Genomic DNA, 20,954 nt, shown 5'->3' with positions numbered 1-20,954 from the left:
TTTTAGGGTAGCCCTCCTATCCGTTACGCTGCTTTGACAAAATGCTGCTATTTACGAAGGAGGTGCCATTTTATTCTGTCTGCCATTTTAGCGCTGTGTCTTCATATTGACAGGGAAAACATTTCCGTACCTGCTGCTTTGAAAACTACCTTGCCTTGCGGAAGGTAGAGCTGAAGTACTCCAAAGGCACAACTATCATGTTTGCATTGCAAACGATCCTGGTGCGTTCCCAAAGCCGTCCTCCTCCAGGGCCCCGCTGTGCCTGTTTGTAATGCCTAGACTCAGACAAAAGTCAGAAACAATTCCTGACTTAAACTGCATGCAGCTGTTGGAAACGAGACTCGATTAAGAAACATTGTCACCTAGTGGCCAGAATAAGATGTATTTATTATTCTTGATCTTATCTTTATAATGAGACATACATATATATATATATACGTCTGTCTGTATCTCAGTGTATCATTGCACCAGTGGCTATTTCTGGTTAATACCATTGGCTGCCACGTCAGCTCTTCCCCATTCAAAAGCACTTTAGTAAACCCTGTACGTTTGCTAAGCAAGCCAGAGCAGCAGCAGCTCGGCACTTTTGCAAAGAGAAGTTACCAAAAGGGAATTGCTGTCTAGAAAAAGCAGTTCGTAGTGCCATACAGAGGCTGTCCCATCAACCACCTCCCCTCCCGCGCCAGACTACCCGCAGCACCTCACTGGGTAAGTACCCAACCTCTCTGTTCAGGTCACGATGCTCCCAGGTGGCCCGGAGATTCAGAGGCGATTTCCTCCCAAGCCTCTGCTTTTGAGGCACAGCAATCCTAGCCGAGGCAGTCCAGGAGGGCAGCACTGGATTCCCGACATGTGGGATTGTTAATGCTTCCTGAAGGAAGGCGGCTGCCCTCTTGCTACAATATGTAACCCGTCAGCCATCCTTCATCTCGTGAACTCCTTCGAATAGCCAGAGGTGCTGTGCAATGCTGTCATGTCACGTCGCTTTTCAGTGCATGTATTCGCCTCTTGCTATGTCAATGTACAGCACCCATGCTCTGGGATATCTGCTGCTTGTGCCTGGATAGAGACCTCAGGATCAAGGCTTTTTTCCCTCACCGTGTAGTTAATGCTGTATCCTGGCATCAACTGTGGGGAACAAAACCACCAGCTACTGGGTTCCTAAACCTGTCCTAGGCTGCAGGCACTCCGAAGAGCTGGTGTTTCCCTCCACATTGCCAAGGTGAAGCGAGGCCATCTACACTGGCAGTGTCAGAGCTGGTTTGGGACGTGGAAACATGAGCCGAGTGCTGCCCGACCGGCTGCTCAGCCCCGCTCCAGCAGCTGCCCTGGAGCCACTGGCTATGCCCCATTTTCAACACTAAGTCTGATGCTTCTGAGTAAACCTTTTGTCAGAAGTCATTGGTTTCTACACATCTACACCATTCCAAAAAGTGGGATGCAACCTACCAAGGTCTTGCACTGATTGGTGGGGGCACGTTTGGAAACTCTTGGTCTCTCCAGCTAAGTGACTGGCTTTCAACAAATTTGCGGTCATCTCCCTTGCGTTTTCATCATATAACTAGACACAGACAAGTCAGGCATCTCTGTTCCTGGAGAGTAAGACAGGACACAACTTCCTTTCAAAATAAATTAAAAAAAGACATTAAAGTTTCTGAAAGTTCTGCTCTCAATGTTCTCTTCATATAGATTAACAGGTGTATTGCTGAAAAATATTCCCATCTGGGACAGACTTTGCTGCAAGGAGATCCTAGACTGTTCTAAGAGAAGAAACTTAATCACACTAGCTGGAAAAGGCAGCACTTCTCGAGAGAGGACTGGTAAAGCGGCTCTCAGGCTACATGCATGAACTTTTGGTATCCATTGTTGTATACAATGTACTTAAGCAGCTGCCGGTTTGGGCAGTTTTCTTGTAGTCTCAGGTCCACCCTACCAATCCTTTCTCCTTCCTTTTTTTCCCATGGGTTACGTTTTCATAGAATCATAGAATGAATCATAGAATGTGTTGGGTTGGAAGGGACCTTTAAATGTCATCTAGTCTAACCCCCCTGCAGTAAGTAGGGACATCTTTAACTAGATCAGAGTTTCATAAGTTTCGTCTGCTCACTTAGGGGAAAAAAACCCCAAACTTACCCAGGCCTTTAAATGGTGGGTCTTTGATAGAGGCAGCAGCAGCTCTTCATGTTGTGTTCTGCTTTATTCCCAGAGTGGGGGAATTTGTTCCTGCTTCTGAAAAGTACCCAGCTACTTAAAAAGGCTTCATGCGTAGATTTTCCAGTGGATAACCTGTTTTAATTTGTTTCTAGCGGTACAAAAGCATAGTTTCAGAAGAGACGTCTCACATTTACACACTGAACTGCTTCTTGCCTTCTGTGCTTTTTGATTTCACGGATTTTAATTTTTTTTCCAGGTTGGCTGTCTTGGTTTGGAAACAGCATTGTGATTTTTGTCCTGTATAAACAAAGACATCTTCTGCAGCCCACCGACTACCTCACATTTAACTTGGCAGTATCAGATGCTAGTATCTCCGTGTTTGGTTATTCACGGGGGATCATTGAAATCTTCAACGTCTTCAGAGACGATGGGTTCATTATCACATCGATATGGACCTGCCAGGTAAGACCGGATTACACTTAATTGGACAAAATAAGTGTAGCTATTTCTGTGTAAACATTGTGTATAAATAACCAAGCAGGGCCACAAGAGTGAAAAGAAATACTGACCGACCTTCCAAATGGACAGTGTTCTCTTTTTGTTACGCCCATAAATCTATGTATTTGATCAGGTTTTGACCAATTTTCAGTGATTTTTTTTTTTTTTCTAACTCCATCTAAGATATGCGTGGTAGTTTCTACTGGTTTGGTTTTTCCCCCTCGTGTCATAGCTCCCACTCGTGTTGGACAGCTAAGGTGTAGGCTGTGCTTGTCTTCTGCTCTCCTGAAGTCAGCCTGGTTCTTGGCTCTTTAACATTTGACTTAAAGCAATGTAGACTCCCACTTGACAAGGCGTGTGAAAAAAGCCTCCACACAGCACTTGGGTATACCCGTGTATTTTAGCATTCAACTACTTGTACTAAATCAGTCGTTACTTTTAAATCCTACCCGTAAATTCATTGTTGGTCCGGGGCCTGTGGTAGGATGAGTGACTTGACTTTACGGCACAGACAGTCCTGAACTTGGAGGCAGCTTTTTGCTGGAGAACTCAGAAAATGTTGTTATTGCTAATTCTGAAGTACATCTGTGTAGACAGGATATAAATACATCCCACGGATAGATAGGCACAAGCCTGGCTCCCTGGTGCTTTCGGTAATGTTTGTGAGAAAGATTATACTAAGTGTGAGTGTCTGTTTCATGAGGGAATCAAAAATCTGTGAAAACGACAGGATTGCCTACGGCAAGGTGTAAGTAAGATCATGATGAAGGAAAAGGGAGAGAGAAATAATCCTCTTTCCTTTTCTTTTCTTTTCTTTTTTTTTCTTTTTTTTTTTTTTGGTGGTTTTGGTGGGTTTTTTGGGTTTTTCTTAAGAGGAAGTTGAACTATTGTATAACATAGATGAAAGCATTTTTACAGCTCATGTCATCTCCCCTTCAACACAAAGGGATAGTTTACCCAGAGAGGAAGACTTCCCACAGAAGACTCTGATTAATCTGGGAGCTGTAGCTTGATCTAAAAAAATGTTTATTTTCTTGCTCAAAAGGTATGTCTATTGCCATTTGGCAGAAAAGGATTTATCAAAATGAAGCTAATTATTTCCTCAACAAAATCCCATTGTTTCTCTAATGAGAACACCTACAAATGCAATTTAAGGTCTGCTGAGGTAAAAAATTCCAGGACACCACTTCTCTTTTTTTTTTAATTTATTAATGGAAACCTTTGAAGTCATCGTATAAACAAAGCCATACCTTCAAACTGTAAAATTCATACCCGCACTCAGAATTAAATAGATTCCCATTTTGCCCTGTGTTTCAAGGAGGGTTGGAGCTATGATTAAGAAAAGAAAGATCAAATCCTGATCTCCAGGTTTAGTTCCAGCTTTGCTGCAGACTTCCTATGTAAGACAGGGTAAGTCATTCAGGGTGAAATCCTGAACAGAGATCTGTGGCATAACTTAACATTTACAGCCCAGCTGGTTGAAACAGGTAATTTTAAATGACCTTTCTGCCTCCCCAGCCCAAGTTCTTCCAGAGGCTGAGAAGCCCCTGACAATTTTTGTATAGTTTAGAGACCCATCTGTGTTATGGCTCTTTTTTGGGGCTGTAAAAAAACAACACAGAGAGGAATCGACACGGCATGGCAGACTGTGTCCATACCGCTTGATTTGCATGGGAGTCTTCTGTCAGTAGCCTTACAGATTTCTTTCACAATGCCTCCGCCTTGGAGTCCCCCTTTGGCTGTCTTTGAGCTATTTAGAGTCTCGTTATAATGATCTAGATTTTTTTTTTTTTTTAAGATGTAGAGAGACTGGGGTGGAGGTGTCCTTGAACTTGATGAGATGGAGGCCTGCTTAATCTTGCTCTGCTTGAACTGCCTGTACAAGGAGAGAAGCTGTCCCTAACGTTTTTGGGGTACCCAGATAGTTTGTTGGTCAGGGTGTGTTAAGTAATTTTAATTGGATCTCCTGGTTTTAAACAGCATTCTTTTGTAAAATATGGATATCAAGGAAAGTTTTAAGGTATGGGAATCCAAAGATTTTGTTCAGGACATTAATAGTGCATTGGCTTTTCTAAACACTGTGATACACAAAATATTAAAGTTTCTGCTTTGGTAATCCTCTGCAGGCTCTAGAAGTTAACATTTATCATTTCGAATAGGAACCCATACTGTATTAATACTAACTGAAAATTCACGGTAGCCTGGAAAAGCCAGTTTGTTCTCTGAATGAAGTTTGCATTGGTTGTGACTTGCTGAGTGGTTGAGCTGGTTGTGATGTGTTGAGTGAACATCGTGATATATTCAACAACAGGTAGGGTTCCTGTTTCCATCAAGATTTTTTTCTGTGTTGGGGGGATCTCAAAAACAGGTTTAAACCCAGGCATTCATTATCTCAATTATTAAGCTTGACAAAACAAAAGCCAATGATGGAAAAGTAACTTATAGAAGTAGCAAGGCCATATTTAGGAATAATAATTTGCAGAAATAGCAGGAAGATTCTGTGCATAAAAAAGATGCGAATGTTTCCATGTACAGGAGGACAGCCAGCGCGAAGGTCATTCTCAAACTGTACGATGTTGAACAGCAGTAGGGTTTTGATTGCTTGGTTTTTTGATATTTATAAAACGTGATACCTTGGCAGTCCAGCCAGAATTGGGTCTCACATCTGGAATGTGATAAGCGAGGACCTTGGTGCCAGGAAGGTAAAGCCCACGCTTTCCGTCACAGCTCTCCGGAGTCGGTGTCTCTTGCTCCCCTCACTGCACTCAGGCTCCCCTGCAAGTAGCTGGGGTGACAATTTGAACTGTTGCACACATGAACACAGCATTTGTCACAGCATGGCCCCTGCGTTTTCCCTGACTTGCTTCATTTTGCTGAGTCCAGAGGACAGCCTTCGCTTTCTGTCATCCATTTCATTTGATCAGTCAGCTTCTGCTGTCAGGTATGCTTAGGGAAACTTTATTTTCCCAAGCTAGCCTGTCATTTCTGTTTATGAAGAAATTTCATGAGCTCACCTCACTTAATCCGCCTAAATTTTCCTTTCTTCTGACTCGGGCCTCCTTCTGTGCCCTCAGGTAATATTTTCCAAAATTTAGGTTCACCATACTTGTCTGCCGCGGTTAGAGGGAGTGGGGAGAAGACAGGCAGATACTACTTCTCTTTCAAAACAGGATAGTCTGTGAAAACTCCCTGTCAGAAAAGATGCTTCTCCAGCTAAAAGGACCATCTTGTTGCATACCTGCTGAATGGGGACAGGTATGTGTGCTCCTGTTCTCCTCTGTATGGAAGAAACACCACTATTTTTCCCCGTGCCAAACATTCTTTTTTCTTTTTGAAGGTCTAACAGAGCTCTTCTCTCAGGAATGAGGTTGCATGGTAGGTCTGTATGCAAATGCTGCCCCCACTGAATGCTCTGTATGGATACAGTTTTCCAAGGGTGGCTTTCAGACTCCGCTTTCACTTCTTGTTTATCCCTTCCGTGCTCTGCCACCGTGTCTTAGTCCTGGTCTGGGCAGAGAGAGGACGGTCAGTCTCTAGCGCATTTGGTTTTTTTGCCTCTGGCGATATTATCAGTAAGTAAACTAGTTCATATAGTAAAGTTCATGTCGGGGAACGTAAGGCAGTGACCAAGAGCCATCTGTTCCCCCATTGACCATATTTCTAAGTGAAAAGCTACCTCAGGATATATTTTTGTCCTTCCCATATGCTTTTTTACTCGTATGTTCTGCTGAATTAGAAGTTGCACTGAAATCTGTAAATAACATTGCGTGCAAATGTTCTTAACATGTAGGAAGTAGGGAAATGTTAATTCTCTGCAGGTAAACACCACAGTTTCTTCTAAACCTTATTAATCAACCAACAGAAAGTTTTTCTTGTACCTGTTAATCACGCGGCTTCAGGAAGCCTCTAAATACAGGGGAAGGATTCTAACCCGTCTGATCCCCATAGGTGCAACGTAGTCATGTCAGAAACCAAGGATGGGCTGTGTGGTGCCTTTAGAATTTGAAATCTTTCACAATCCTGGTACTTCAGTTTAAACTCGTTTATGCTAATTCATTCTTTTTCTTTTTTTTGAGAATACAGTTTGGTTATTTTGACATTAATTTTATAAATACTTAAGAATTTTACGATGAGGGTCAAGAAAATTGTCTTATCCTGTGCTCACTCTGCTGGTATAGGCTTCTTTAAAGAAATGTTACTTATTTCTGACTGTTTATTACGTATAAGGTGTATCTCCGCTGTGCGCAACAGAGAACAAAGTAGTAGTTGTCTCCAGGTCACGGTACCATCACAGACATGCCACCGAAGCGCTGACTGACGCTGTTATCACAGATGCACTCACCTCACTATCAGTCTAGGTATCCCTGGTCCATCTGGCCGGCCAGATGGTGCCGGAGCATCCCCAGCAGATCCGGCTCTGCACAGTCTCAGGAGGAACCAAACAAAAAATGTGTTCAGCTTTGAGGTATTAGTGAGCACCACAGTGACCTGCCCAACAGGACTCAGCCCACACCATCTCCATCCCTGCAGCCTGCCCGCACTGTCCCACCAAGGGCCAGCCTGGAAGGACCTGCCTTCACCCTCTTTTGCTGAAGCTGCTTTGTGTTGTGTGGAATAATAAAGCCACAGAGGGGAGCTGGAGTGAGAGAGGGATGGCTGTCTCACCCTATGGTCGGGTTTGCTACACAGCAGAGAGGAAACCTGGTTTTGAATCCTGCAGTGCTTAGTGCTTTGATGTTTTATATGGTATTTCTGTCTGGCATACCCTGGACAGAAATAACTAGCAATGTAGTGAGCAGCAGTGAGCCACACATTACACGGCTGTATTGTTTTACTCTGTTATCCCTAACTCAGTTGTGCACAGTTTGCCTGACAGCACCAGACCTGTGGCATGTGTGCATCCAGAAAGGGCATGGCGTGGCCGGGAAGTGCAAAGTTTTCTAGAAGTGGCAGACTCAGTGTGTGTGCGTTGAGCAGTACGTGACCCGTGGAAATGTCTGGGATTTCTTGCGCTTTAACAGACTTTTCCGAATTGTCATGGTGTAGCTGATCAAGTTGCCAGCTGAAATCCCAGAGAAATGGGGATCTCTGAGAAAAGCTGGACATGCAATAGCCCTGCTTTAATAATGTTGCTGGTGGAATGGGTGTCTGACCACTCACGTAGGGAGTTTCTCTCTGTCTCTGGCCCGGTATTTGTTAGCTTTAAGGACAGTAGAGCCATCCCCATAAAATGAATAGTCTTGGGGCTTATGTTCCCAGGCAGGGGATGTGGATCTGAGCACCTTTGGATGGAGAAAAGTGAATTCAGCTCTTCCGCACCCTCCATAGGGAAAAAAGGGAGAATGGATCAGCGATCTCACTGCTTTTCACAGTGACACTGCTTAATTTTTGAAAGGTATTGCACAGTTAAAAATAGGTTATGGCTGTCAATACCAGGCAATTCTAATCTTTTGTGGGCTGGAGTAAGGCATTAAAAATCAGAAGGGAGGTGAGATATGGCCCTCATCTTGCTCTGTTGGCTACTTTAGGAGCCTCGTTTGCCCACTAGCTTTTGCCATGTCCAACCTAAGCGGCCAAGCTCAAAGCCACGACCCTCCTTGCACCAGTCAAGCAACCAGAGCTGCAGCCTGGCATAGCTGAGTGTGGTGGCCCTTACCCCCTTTTGTAGATTCAGCTTCCAGTCACTGCCTCTTGCTAGCACTTAAAAAATCCAGCATTTTTGGTGTTATTAAATGTTTAGAAGTCTAGTATGACATTTCTGAGAAGTAATAATGTCCATCTTTTGTAAAAATTAGAGGTGGGGATTTGAAACACCAAAAGGAAAATGGCAACAGTAAGAAATTCTGGGATCAATAAAGATGAAAATATATGGTCTCTCTTCAGAATTTTTAAGGGAAGGACTTGTAATCTTGAATAAATTCTTTTATATTTTATTGATGGCATTTGCTTTCTCAGAACATGCATTTATCACTCTTCCTATACACAGATTGTAAAATATTGCTGAATATTTTCTGAGGAGAAAACAGAAGATTAGTACCTTCTTCTTTTAACAAAATGTTCTGTAAATTGTCTAATAAATCAAAAACCCTAAAGGCATTTATGTTCTTTTATAAGTAGAGTAGACTTGAAGATCATCGATTTCTATCCATTTAATATAATCAGTGTAACCAATCAATCAGTTGACTTAGCTAGACTATTGACTCTGTCGGCTTAGTTTGTGATTTTATGCATTTGTAAATACCAAGACAGTGTTTAGGTATTACCATATGTTGTATGGTATTCCCTTATGTTCTCAATGAGATGACTCGATGAGTGGTAGCTCAGCAGTCAGCATGACCAGGTAATCAAAGCAATGTCAGATGGAAAGGAACAAAATGAAACTTCACAGGCTTCCTTTCTCCTACCTTCCTAGTATTTGGGAGATTACTGAAGAAAACAGCAGGCAGCATTCACAGAATCATGGAAAGGTTAAAGTTGGAAGGGACCTTAAAGATCATTTAGTTCCAACCCCCCTGCCATGGGCAGGGACACCTCCCACTAGACCAGGCTGCTCAAAGCCCCATCCAACCTGGCCTTGAACACATCCAGGGATGGGGCATCCACAACTTCTCTGGGTGACCTGTTCCAGTGTCTCACCACCCTCTGAGTAAATAATTTCTTCCTAATATCTAATCTAAATCTCCCCTCTTTCAGTTTATAAAACCATTACCCCCTCATCCTATCACTACACTCCCTGATCCCATCTTTCTTGTAGGCCCCCTGAAGGTACTGGAAGGCCACTGTAGCACACAATGCTGCAGCCCGGTGTCTGTATGCATTCTTTGTCAAACTTCTTTCGGCACAACCACCCATTCACATTGCTCCACCATCCAGTCATTTTTTGCTTCACAAAATCATCCTGCTTTCAACTCACTCCATATGTAACAAGCACCCTTTGTGTGCATGTCTCACCCCCTCCTCTGCTTCTCATTCTCCCCAGCAGCTGTCCATGAGAGTACCCTACCCACAACAGAGCTTTCGCTCATAAAACCCAGACAAATCCACGGGCTGTGCATCTTTACCCCTAGCAACATCCTTCAAGGTGGATAAAGGTTTACTCCCGCTCACCCTCCCTCCCAGCTGACTACGGGGAGAGGTAGGGATGGTTGCTGATACTGTCTTTGCCCACATCTGAGAGCACTTGAACGACTGCTCCTCCACATTTTTCCTCCTCTCTCTCCCTGTGGGGAACTGTCTGGGCAGACACACCTCAAGCTCACCAGTGGTCGTGCACAGTGGAGCCAGAACATGTGCTGCAGGACTGCCTGCATCCTCAGCACGGATTTCTGCAGTGGTCTAATTTTGGTGAGGTTTCCCATCCAAAGACCGAGCTAGCTCAACTTCGCTTGGTGTAAAATATCTTGCAGTATCACTGTATATCCTAGTGTCTAAACATGTAGCTCTAAGATTGAGGCTGGGACAGAAGAAACAGATTATTTTTTCTTCTCAAATCATAATAGCACAGGAGTGTGGCCTAATGTCTGCTTAGTTGAAAAAATGTTCAGCTATCTACCTATAAGTTGTTAAAAGAAATGAAAACAAATGTAAAAAGGAAGTGAAAAATAGTTATTGACTATCCTAGCACAGTACTGTGGTGTGATATTGCTGGGATTTTGCTTATATATAGCTTATCATTCCTGACATTTCAGTAAGATGAAAATAACCCAAAGTCGAATCATGGAACTGGCACTAAGAGCATTAACAGATAAAACAGGTGTTAAAAGCTCTGAAGAAAAGCTGTGTAACATTAGCTCTGTATTCAGCTCACCTTAACACGCTAATTCAGTGTGAAAGGTAGGATGTGGAGACTGGTCTATAAAGCAAATCCAAAAAGAGTGCCCTTTACTTTGCCTGTGCTGTGCTATACAAACCTTCCTCTCCAAGATATGTTTTTCTGAGCAATTTTTTTATCTCAAATATTATGTACGCTAGAATGTATCCTCATTCTTGATTCTATGAGTAACTGAGATTTGGATACTGAAAAAAAAACCAGTTGCAGAGATATTAGTGTTTCCTATTTCTTTATTTTTGGTCTACCCTGTTATAATCTGAAGAGCATGCACATTGCAGTCAAAGAAGTAAAAGCAACGCATGTAGACATCTGTGAGCTAAATTTTAATGAGAAAAATATTTCATCTGCAGGGAAGGGTGGGGGGGTGGAAACTATGCCTTTGCACAAACAGAATCATTAGCAACATAGAAGATCATTTCAGTGTAACTAATGTGACTGCAGGAAGATTATGCCCGTTTCCATTAGCCATGAATTCTCCCTCATTTTTCTGTAAATGATTATTTCTACAGCCAATTGCAAAAAATTAGGGAAGTTATATATTTGGTACCTGAAAAATTGTGAATGCTCAAACTATGTGTTTCCTTGTTTAACAAGTTTGACATAGCCCATCCCATGCCGCCCAAGCACAGTGTCAAACCACTCACTGCTGCCTGGAAAGGCCATTCACTGTCTGATAGTGCTCCTACAGAACCAGCAATGTCCAAAGCCTAAATTTTGATTCCTACACTAGCTTTTCCTCTTAGAGGGCTTTGAAACATCTTTTTCTTGTTTCCATGTGTGGAAAATAGTAGCTTTCCTCTTTCTTCTGTGCTGATGTGTGTTTCCAAGAGATTAAATGTCTTCTCTCAAAAAGTGCTGTCCATCACTTACCTTCATCATCCAAGATCTTCTCGCCACGGGGCTGAATAGTTTGTGTTCTGCTGGCTCCTCCCTGTGTGCCATATCATCTCACTGACTTTTAAGCAAAATTTCATATGAAACTTAAAAATCACTCTGATAATATCTGCAAGTATCTTAAATAGTCCTACCTGACATTTACTCATTGTCTGTTTCACAAATATATATTGCGTGAAGTCAGTACACCGCTAGTGTGTAGGAAGCAATTTGGGTCCTGACCCTGATCTTGTCCTGACAGAATCAATGACAAGATGACCATTGCTTGCGATGGGCTGTATATGTCACATCCAGTATTTCCACACCACTGTCCCTGCAAAAGGGATGGTGTTGTACCTGGTGGCTTTCCAGATAGCTCTTTAAGGCCAAGAATAACCTGTATCTTTTACACTTCCTTCCAGGCTCTCCCTGGGCTACTAGGACTCCTTGGCAATGCATGTGAGTCTTCTGTTAGGAGTTGTCAGGTCCAGTATCATACACATACAGTTTGTCATACAGTTTATCATACATAGTTGTGATGTGAAGACCCTTACAGTCCGTACCCATTTTAGGACTACAAGCATTTTCCTGGGATAAATCAGTTATCTTCTGTTTCTCTGGTTATTTTGGTAGAGGATCCAGAGGAGCCAAGAATATCAACCCAAGAGGAGATCTCCTAGCAGCCATGCAGCTTTTTCAGGCTTTCAGGGACGTAACGTGTTCTTGTCTTGATCTCTTAATGGCTGAACTGGTACCATCACTAACCTGCCCTGCCTCGTGCCTATGAGCCTTATGAGCAGCAGAATAACTCCACTGGTGGGCATTCAGCCAGCAGTCAGACATGACCTTGTATTAACCTGATGGTGGCTGCGTAAGCAAATTCCTTATTCCTGGGAAACAGCGCAGGCGATTGTACTTTGGAGAACGTGGAGGGTCATTTGTAATCTCTGGGCTGTCCTGACAGAGCCCGTGAACGGTCTGTGGGACCTCTGCTTCCCCTGAGACATGTGTAAACCTCCAGAAGCATTTACCATGACATTCTGAAAAGGCAAAGGTAGCACTTCTTTACTTTGAAAATAAAAGTGTCACTTTAATCTGATGTTAATGGATCTCAGTTGTTGGGGTAGGATCACCACAGGCCACAAAACCACGCCTTGCTTTCTATGGGAATGTAAAGATGAGACAGGTGACTCATGAGGCTGTTTTCTTCTTTTATCTGTCTCTGTATTTGCTTGTTTATATTAATGGTGCTGCTAGCAATAAACAAGTAGGCTCTGAATTAACATCACCAAAGTGGAGAGGAGTTTTGGCTCAGGCCCACTGAAAAGAGTTTTACACAGCATAGCACGGACATTCCCAGAGGGCAATGCTGGCTGGAATTTCACATCTAGTGCTTCTTAATTTCCCTGTACAGTAGTTCGCAGAAAGACAATGGCAATGCAGCGTTTAACCTGAAGATGGAAATCTTTTCATTGTATCTGGATCATCGAGTGGTATGAGCTACATGCTTGGTTGCTTCCTCCCCATTCATTCTTTTACGGGTGGACAGGAGAGACATGAAACCTGCCATGGTCCCTTCAACCCAGAGCTAGAAAGCAGGTGCTCCCAAGCATGTGGAGATGGGGTACCTGAACTAAGATTATAATCTGATGAGGTTGAGTAAGGAAATTCTGAAAGAAATTTCTGTCTATTTGTTAAAAAAATGATGTGCACCTGGTGGGGTTGTTGCATTCATAACCATGCTTGTTGACAGGGGCATGTACACTACAAGTATAAAGTGTGACCTGAGAGGGCTACAACTCTAATAGCTAAAAGTTAGCCCAAAGGAAGTATGAATTGAATCTCATTTGATTAACCCAGTATACAAACCTAAAATAACTATGAGCAAACAAGTAGCCTTATTCTGGATTCCCTAACATCACCAGAGTGAAAACCTGACCCGCATATAATAGGAGGCACTAACTGTACACTTAGCTATATAGCATAGTTAGTAGAATTATATACCTGTACATACAATTGTATAGCCTAAATATCGCATTTGTATTTTTCCTATCTTTAAAACACACGCCATCAACATAAAGGTTTAATCACTTGGTAAATGCAAAATACTGAGCGTCTGATGGTCTCACTTAAGGGTTTAAGCTATCTAATCCTGTAGCATACCAGTTCTCAATGTTTATTAGTAAATGAAGTTCTGTTTGTGTCAGAGACCTGTAATGGCTTGGGTTAATGTAATCACCCCTAAGCAGAGCTACCCTTGAAGCCTACTGAGACATTTTAAGAGGCAGAATGCAACCATAGCACAGCGATGTGGCAAGACCAAAAGATATTGTGGAAATTGTGGTAAATTATAAGTCTCTTTTACTTCCTGTATTATAGTAAATCTTAAAGAAACAATTTGAGTACTTTAGGAAAACTATGCATTGGGAGTTTTAAGTAGTCTCCTGTGAAGACTGATTTTGATTACAAGCCTTGGTAGTTCTTCCATTTGACAGAAAAGTCACTGCAAGCATAAATAATACAGTTGACACATTATTGATATATTGGCGGGATGAGATAATTATGTTGTCATTAGGCTCAAATGGAATATTTTCTCACTTACTTCAAACTTTAAGAACCTGTTAAATTTTAGAACATGCTCTATTCAAAAGTGCCTACAATTGGTTTTCCAAATGTATTTCTTAAATGTTGATTAGGTGCTTTTTTGTCTCTTGAGGTTGAAGGAGGTTTATTGCCAGTATCCATTTACATTATGATCTTGGAATAATCTGTATTCAAAAACAATATTCCGAGAGAGCTTGTTGTGATGACTTTAAGTATATGCAATGTAAAAATAATCCCTGTTAAAAGTTTATCTTTTTTCTTTACATATTCATGATCTCATCTTCAATAGAGGAGAAAGACAGGACATGGTGGTTCTGAGGGGAAGCAAATTCACTTCAGGAAATTGCAACAAATTCACCAGTTGGCCAGAGGAGGGAGCGATGCAGCCTTTCTGGCTGGCGAGATCAATGTTTGGGCCTAAACTGAAATGTAATAGCTATTTTGGCAATCTGCTTTTGTGCCATTAAACCTTGATTAATCCACTAATAAGAACAATAGGCTGTACTTCACTCTTTCTGCTTTAAATGAAGACAACCCTCATGAATTCAGTAGGGATGCATAAGTACTAAAGGTAGTAAAAGTGGGGCACCCCCAAGCTCACAACTGAAAATTAGATGGTGCACTGGGAATGCCTGACTCTCCCTGTGTTGAGGCAAAGCTTAAGAAACGAAGTTGGCGCTTCACGTATTGTGGGTTGTAAATAGTACACCAAGAACATTAGTGAGATTTAAAATCAGGCACAAGTACAAAGCAGAAAAAAACACAGCCTTTTCTTCAGTTATATCTTAGCTTCCAGGCAACATAAAGATAATGAGCCAGTTCTGTGAGTATCTATATAGCCAAGAGAGTAATATTGGTATAGCACTGAGATAAAAGCTTTTAAAACTGCTAATCTACTCCTGTTTCTTAATGGGCAAAAAGGAAAGCTGGTGGATCAAAATTACCACGCAATCAACTTCGTGTTTATGTCGGAATTCACTATTGCCTATTAACGCTGCTGCTATTTGATCATAATTAATAATAGGAAGGACAAAATTGCATTACATAAAAATGGAGGAAATATTAAGACTGTAGAAGGAAGGAAGGAGCTGGCTGGGGGTAGGATAAAAGAAAAACAAAAGCAGAACCAGGAAAGGGAAGAGCATCAATCTTCCAAAGTAATTAAATGTTATCTACTACCCTAGTATTTCCTTGGCTGTCATTCCATATATCTTTAAAGATGCAGAAAAAGATGCATATATTTTTGTTACCTACATGTATTAATATCTCTACCTATAGAAATCGGGACTATGCTAAAGCAGTTTTTCTGTTGCTAACTGCTTTGGGTTCCAAGCAGTGGCTTTAGTTGCTACCCACAGTCAGTGTTGTCTGTTCAGGAGCAGAAAAAGTAGCAGAGGTCTTTCTTCCATATCCAGTAGGCGTATGCTTGCAGTAGGTTGGCTACAGCTGGAGTAAGAGCCCTCGTTTTCTTCTGAAGACGTATGTCTAAGTGTCACCAATATAAAAGTATTGCAGAATTGATAGACTTGCTGGGAAATGGTGTACACATAGCTAGGCTCAAGAGGTAACTCGTCACCAAGAGAAGTTTGACAGGGACAATCATGATTTGAGGATCCTACTCCCAAAGCAGCCCTAACCCAGTTGGATTTGGATGCTCCCTCTTGTTTTAATGTTCCAGATGCCATGGGCTGTTCTGCACTTGAAAGCCACCTCACTTCCCTCCTTTATTCATTTCATCCTGGCACTACTGTCATCCCCAGAGCTCCCTCTCCTCCTTGGCATTTCACTCTGCCATCTGTTCCTAAACCCGTGAGCCTGTGGCCAGCATGGGGGCAGTTAGCACAGCCCCCCCCCCACTCCCAGGACACTGCTGCCACTTCAGCTACTTATTAAGTGTATGGCCCTAGTCAAATCTCTGGTGATAGCCCCCATGCTAACAGAAGCAACAGTATTTTGATATGCCGAAATGCTGTTATGAAATAGTACAAAAAACAGACATGGTGCTGACAATAGCTTGGTCCTATGAACTATATTGATTCAGGTAAAACTGCAATTTTTTTTAGCAGGGCAGCACTCCAAAGAAAACACTTTGGCTTGCTCTTTCTTATGATGATGGGGTTTCATCTCAAATGGTAAAGTGCAAGACTGTATTTTTAGACCCACTTTTCTGCCTTGTAAGTGTGCTCAAGGGCTGTTTGAACTGATCACTTAATATAATTGTCTCTCTCCGGTTCGTTGACACAGAAGGGGGGTAGGAGAATAATAGTCACATCTGCAAGTGATAAAACATATGACGATGTATTTCAGCAAAACTCAACCAGTTTCAGCATAGAAGGGCTATGATACACGTTAAGAAGCTTGTCCAACTACGTTAGTGTACAGTCTCATAGCTCTTTAAACTTCATTTCCAAGAGTTTATTTGCATCACTGCTGAAATGATGCTTCCCTTCTCATCTAATAACTAGTGCAATTGCTTAAGCTTAGGCAGCCTGGTTTCTCAGTAGTCCTTGGCCGTGCTGTTTTCCACATCTAGGAAGCATTGTTAGAGCAAATGGAGAAGTGGCAGCTGTTTGCATCAATAAGGCTAACGAAATGCAGAGCACATTTGCCTGTCCAGGTATTTCACCAATCTTGACAGCACACGGCGGGCAAAATTCAGCCAAGTGCAGCTTCTAGGAAGCAGCTGAAGCATCCAAGGAAGCCTGTTTTTTGGTGTAAACAAGGCTGAATTTATACACAAAGCATGAGCTGATTGTAAGAGGAACACAGGTGGATGTAGATTGTTGTAGCAGCAAGTCTTGCATGCATTTAAAATATGGCGGGGTCTGTGAAAGTTGGCATTAAGAAGTAAATAGAGTCAATATAAGGGCGTTGGTAGCAAGAAAAAGCGCCAGTGAAAGAAATGGTGAAGCAGCCCTTTCCTAACCCTTCACCCAATTTAATTTATACAATCTGCCATGGTCTCAGCTTTAAGGCTGGATTAAAGCCCCAGATTCAGCGCTGGGATAAACTGAATTCCGCAGGAGTTGTGCCCATTCACACAAAGGCAGAGTTTGTTCCCGTAGAATAATGATGTGCCTTTCCGCTGATAATTTTAGCACTTGAATGCCAAGTTACAGTCCAGAGACACTTGCTTAATATCCCTGCTTCACTCGGTGTAAAACTGGCACCTCCAAGAGCCCCTGTGCTCTGGCCGGTTTGGTACATCACTGCAAGCTTTCAAAAAAAGGACTGCCTTCGGCATTTTGCCTGGATCATTTTCCAGTCGTATAGTGCTCCCTAGCAGATGGCTACATCCCGCTCCACCACAGTCAGCAGCAACTTCCTTCCTATACCCAAAAGTGAAGCTAGCAGAGTTGTAACCGCGCCGTGCCTCTATCGCTGAGACACTGACGTCAGCGTGAGCCCGCACAGCCGTACGGCTCTGCCTGCGTCAGTCACAGGCGGTGAGGATCGGGGATTAATAATAGCAGGCAATCGGTAGCACCAACATTGAGACTCAATCTATTGGGACAGTTTAGCTTTGGGTGGTTCTATTTAATTTTTTAAAAAGCTTTTCTCACTCAGACAAGTCCGCTGCCTCCTACGTTCTTCCCTCTTTGGCCTAAATTTCATGTGTTCAGTTTGCATGTTTATTCCGCCTAAGCAGGGCGACTGCATCCAGTGCATTTTTGCCTATTCAGGGCTTTTCTTCTTTTCAGTTCAACTTTTTTCTCCTTCATTTGACAAGTCATTTTGGGGAAGCATAGATGTGACGGTGTGTTTGCTTGTTTATTTTATGTACGTGACAGAGCGCTTATATAATTTTTGAACATTTACTTGCTTACTGATCCTGTAGAAGATAACTGCCCCTGACATTTTATATTTTCCTAGCTAGTTGGGTTTCTGGAGAAACTTTCAAGAGCATTAACATGAAAACAACTGGAGCGATCCCTGTGGTTCTTTTCCCCTTCAGCTCTCTGCAGTAAAAGAACATCACTGCTTTGTTTTTCAGGTTGATGGCTTCCTGACACTTCTCTTTGGCCTGGCTAGCATTAATACCCTTACAGTAATCAGCGTGACTCGCTACATCAAGGGCTGCCATCCTGAGAGAGGTAAGGAAGGTCCAGTTCTGCCTTCATTGAACCTGGAGATATCGAGGTGCTGGAGCGAGTGCAGAGGAGGGCAACGAAGCTGGTGAAGGGCCTGGAGAATAAATCTTATGAGGAGCGATTGAGGGAGCTGGGACTGTTTAGTTTGAGGAAGAGGAGGCTGAGGTGAGACCTCATCACTCTACAACTACTTGAAAGGACATTGTAGAGAGGTTGGTGCTGGTCTCTTCTCACAGGTAATTAGCGATAGAACAAGAGGGAATGGGTTCAAGCTGCAGCAGGGTAGGTTTAGGCTGGACATTAGGAAAAAATTCTTCACAGAAAGAGTGGTTAGACACTGGAATAGGCTGCCCAGGGAGGTGGTGGAGTCACCATCCCTGGATGTGTTTAAGACTCGTTTAGATGTGGTGTTAAGGGATATGGTGTAGCGGAGCACTTTGTAGAGTGGAGTTGATGGTTGGACTCGATGATCCCAAGGGTCTTTTCCAACCTAAATGATTCTATGATTCTAAGGTGCAAATCTGTATTTCTTTCAGCCACAGGCTATGTCAAATATAAATTAGATGCATTCAAAACCAGAATATAATGTAGCCATTTACATTACAAACAAGTTTGCACAGAATCCTTCGGGGTTAACCCAAATAAGAGCCGAATTATTACTAGTACATTTTGGTCACCCTTGTGCCGAAGATACCACAGGTCCTGCTGACCCTCTGTGTTCTTCAAAATACAACTTAAATGACTCCTAAGTGATGCAGACATTGTTGTCTGGATCTTACTGTAAGCAACGAATTTAATCTTCTGTGAGATGATGTTTGGGAAGTATCCAGTCATTAAGAAGATCCTTGTTTCAGAAGGCTGCCCTACATACAAACCTTTTCACTCTTCAGGGTGTTCTGCCAGGGTTTGTGCACAGCAGGCATTAGGACTGCTTTAGATGGCACCAGGAACACTCAGTCTGCGCATCTTGCCTCCAGCTTTTGTAGCACTGCACAGCCTCCCATCCCCACATGTCTCTCTGGCCTCCTCTCCCTGGACACTTTCACATTACGGGAGATGAAAATTACTCTTACCATCCCCAGAACTGACCATGACCTGACTCTAGCCAGACAGTCCCTGTCTCCTGTCTGTCTCCCAGATCTGCAAAGCATCATCACCACAGCCTCACACCCACACTTCTTTCTTCTCTATTGCCCTGTTGATCTGTAACCTGAATATCTCAAACAACCACTGTTCATTACTCTCTCCAGTGCTAGAAACCTTTTACTAACCACTCTCTTTATAGTTTTTTGAATTTCATTTTTTATTAACCTTTGGTATAAATGCCTTTCTAAAGGCATACATGTGTCCCACTGTACAAATCTGATCTGAAATACTTTGTATGTTTCCTGCCCTGTGAAATCCCCATCAGCAAGTCTATATAAACTTGCCATCATCTACCACTTTCCCTTCATGCCTCTTTACATCACCACACTCACCCCAGGCACTCCCTTTTGCGGGTTCAGTAGAAACCTTTCCTTACCGTTCATCCTGGACCTCCTGCCTGCTGAAAACTTTGACTTCCACTGAGAACCTTATGTTTTGTTCCATAAGAACTTTATATGTTCTTATGAACCTTATGAATTATCCCTAGTCTTCCTTTCACCCATCCTTAGATGATGTATTATCAATTTTCATGCCTTTGTTGTGACTGGCTTGCATCATGTTTCAGGCAGAAACCTATTCACGTCCGCAGGTAAAGCATACATGAACAGTATTAGCTGTGAAAAGAACTTCTGCCGGGTGGTCTTTTTTCCGCAGGAAGTCCTTCTGCAGCTTGTTGCAATGATAGACTTGTTGAAGTTAATTTTCAACACAAACTGCTGTTGGAGCTGGTAGAATTTGGCTGTGATGTGTTCTACATCTTATATTCAGTGCAAATTATTAAGTCGTATTTAAAACACACGTTGCGTATTTAAAATGCGCTCTCTTTTGCAAAGCTGTATCATATGTTCTTCTGAGGACGTGCATAATTTATGTTTGCCTCTTGAGGAAATCTGAGCAAGCACCCAGTATAACTTTACAGAAATGTTGAGGAACAGAGATTGGTGAATGCCTAAATATTTCCCACGTAAACAAAGAAATAACCACAATGTATGGCAACGGCAGAACAGATTAAATAATTAGTATTGAATGGCTAAGGTAGTTTGAGCATCTAATATATTTTCTCCTTTTTAACAGGGAAAGCCTTGACATGCATAAGAATATCCTATGAATTTAGACTTATCTTGTTTGTTTCTATGTAAAACTTAGAATACAACCATTTCCCGCTTTTTAAAAAATTGCAGAACATAAGTCTAATGTAGAATTTGCTAACCCAGCAGTGCTCAACAAACACATTGTCTCGTGCTTAAAAGCCATTCATTTCCACTTTCACAAATGGTCTTGAACACGAGCCTGATAGATGCTTTCAAATTAAGTTTAAATTCTTATGAATATGCGTTTTTTGGTCATCATATTTTTTTAAATAGCTATATTTTCCATATTAGCTCTCGGTATAGGAGTGCATTTAGATCTCAGAGATATGTCTGCCTGTCTAGATATTATTTTCTGACTGAACCCTGTCATTGCAGGTCACTGCATCAGCAACAGCAGTATGACGGTGGCTCTGGTTCTCATTTGGGTAGCAGCTTTCTTCTGGTCAGCAGCTCCACTATTTGGCTGGGGCAGTTATACAGGTAACAGGTATCTTTCAGTTGTACTTATTTGGCACCTCTCCACTTAAATGAACAAAAATACTTACCTTTCTTTCTTGCTGTTTGTGATAAACCAGACCGATTATCAGTGGAACGGAGAAAACCATTCATCATGCATGACGTATTTGCAGAGCATTGCCCGCTTTGGTATCAGCTATAAAGAGATTT

At 42.3% G+C, this 20,954-nt stretch overlaps 1 protein-coding gene across 2 annotated transcripts in view; it reads left to right on the top strand.

Annotated features, from left to right (window-relative positions):
• Positions 1–20,954, top strand: part of LOC128907823 (opsin-5-like) — a 34,358-nt gene that overhangs the window by 7,835 nt on the left and 5,569 nt on the right. Inside the window, exons 2-4 of one of the 2 annotated variants that reach the window (XM_054197148.1) lie at positions 2,411–2,616; positions 17,955–18,054; positions 20,664–20,768. In XM_054197148.1, the coding sequence (XP_054053123.1) occupies positions 2,411–2,616; positions 17,955–18,054; positions 20,664–20,768 (411 nt within the window). The remainder of the gene's footprint in view (positions 1–2,410; positions 2,617–17,954; positions 18,055–20,663; positions 20,769–20,954) is intronic. The other variant, XM_054197149.1, reaches the window with a different exon arrangement.

Source organism: Rissa tridactyla, chromosome 3, assembly GCF_028500815.1.
Source record: "Rissa tridactyla isolate bRisTri1 chromosome 3, bRisTri1.patW.cur.20221130, whole genome shotgun sequence".
Lineage (NCBI taxonomy): Eukaryota > Metazoa > Chordata > Aves > Charadriiformes > Laridae > Rissa > Rissa tridactyla.
Note: the sequence above shows the minus strand (reverse complement) of the source record. Positions and strands in the feature narration are given on the sequence as shown.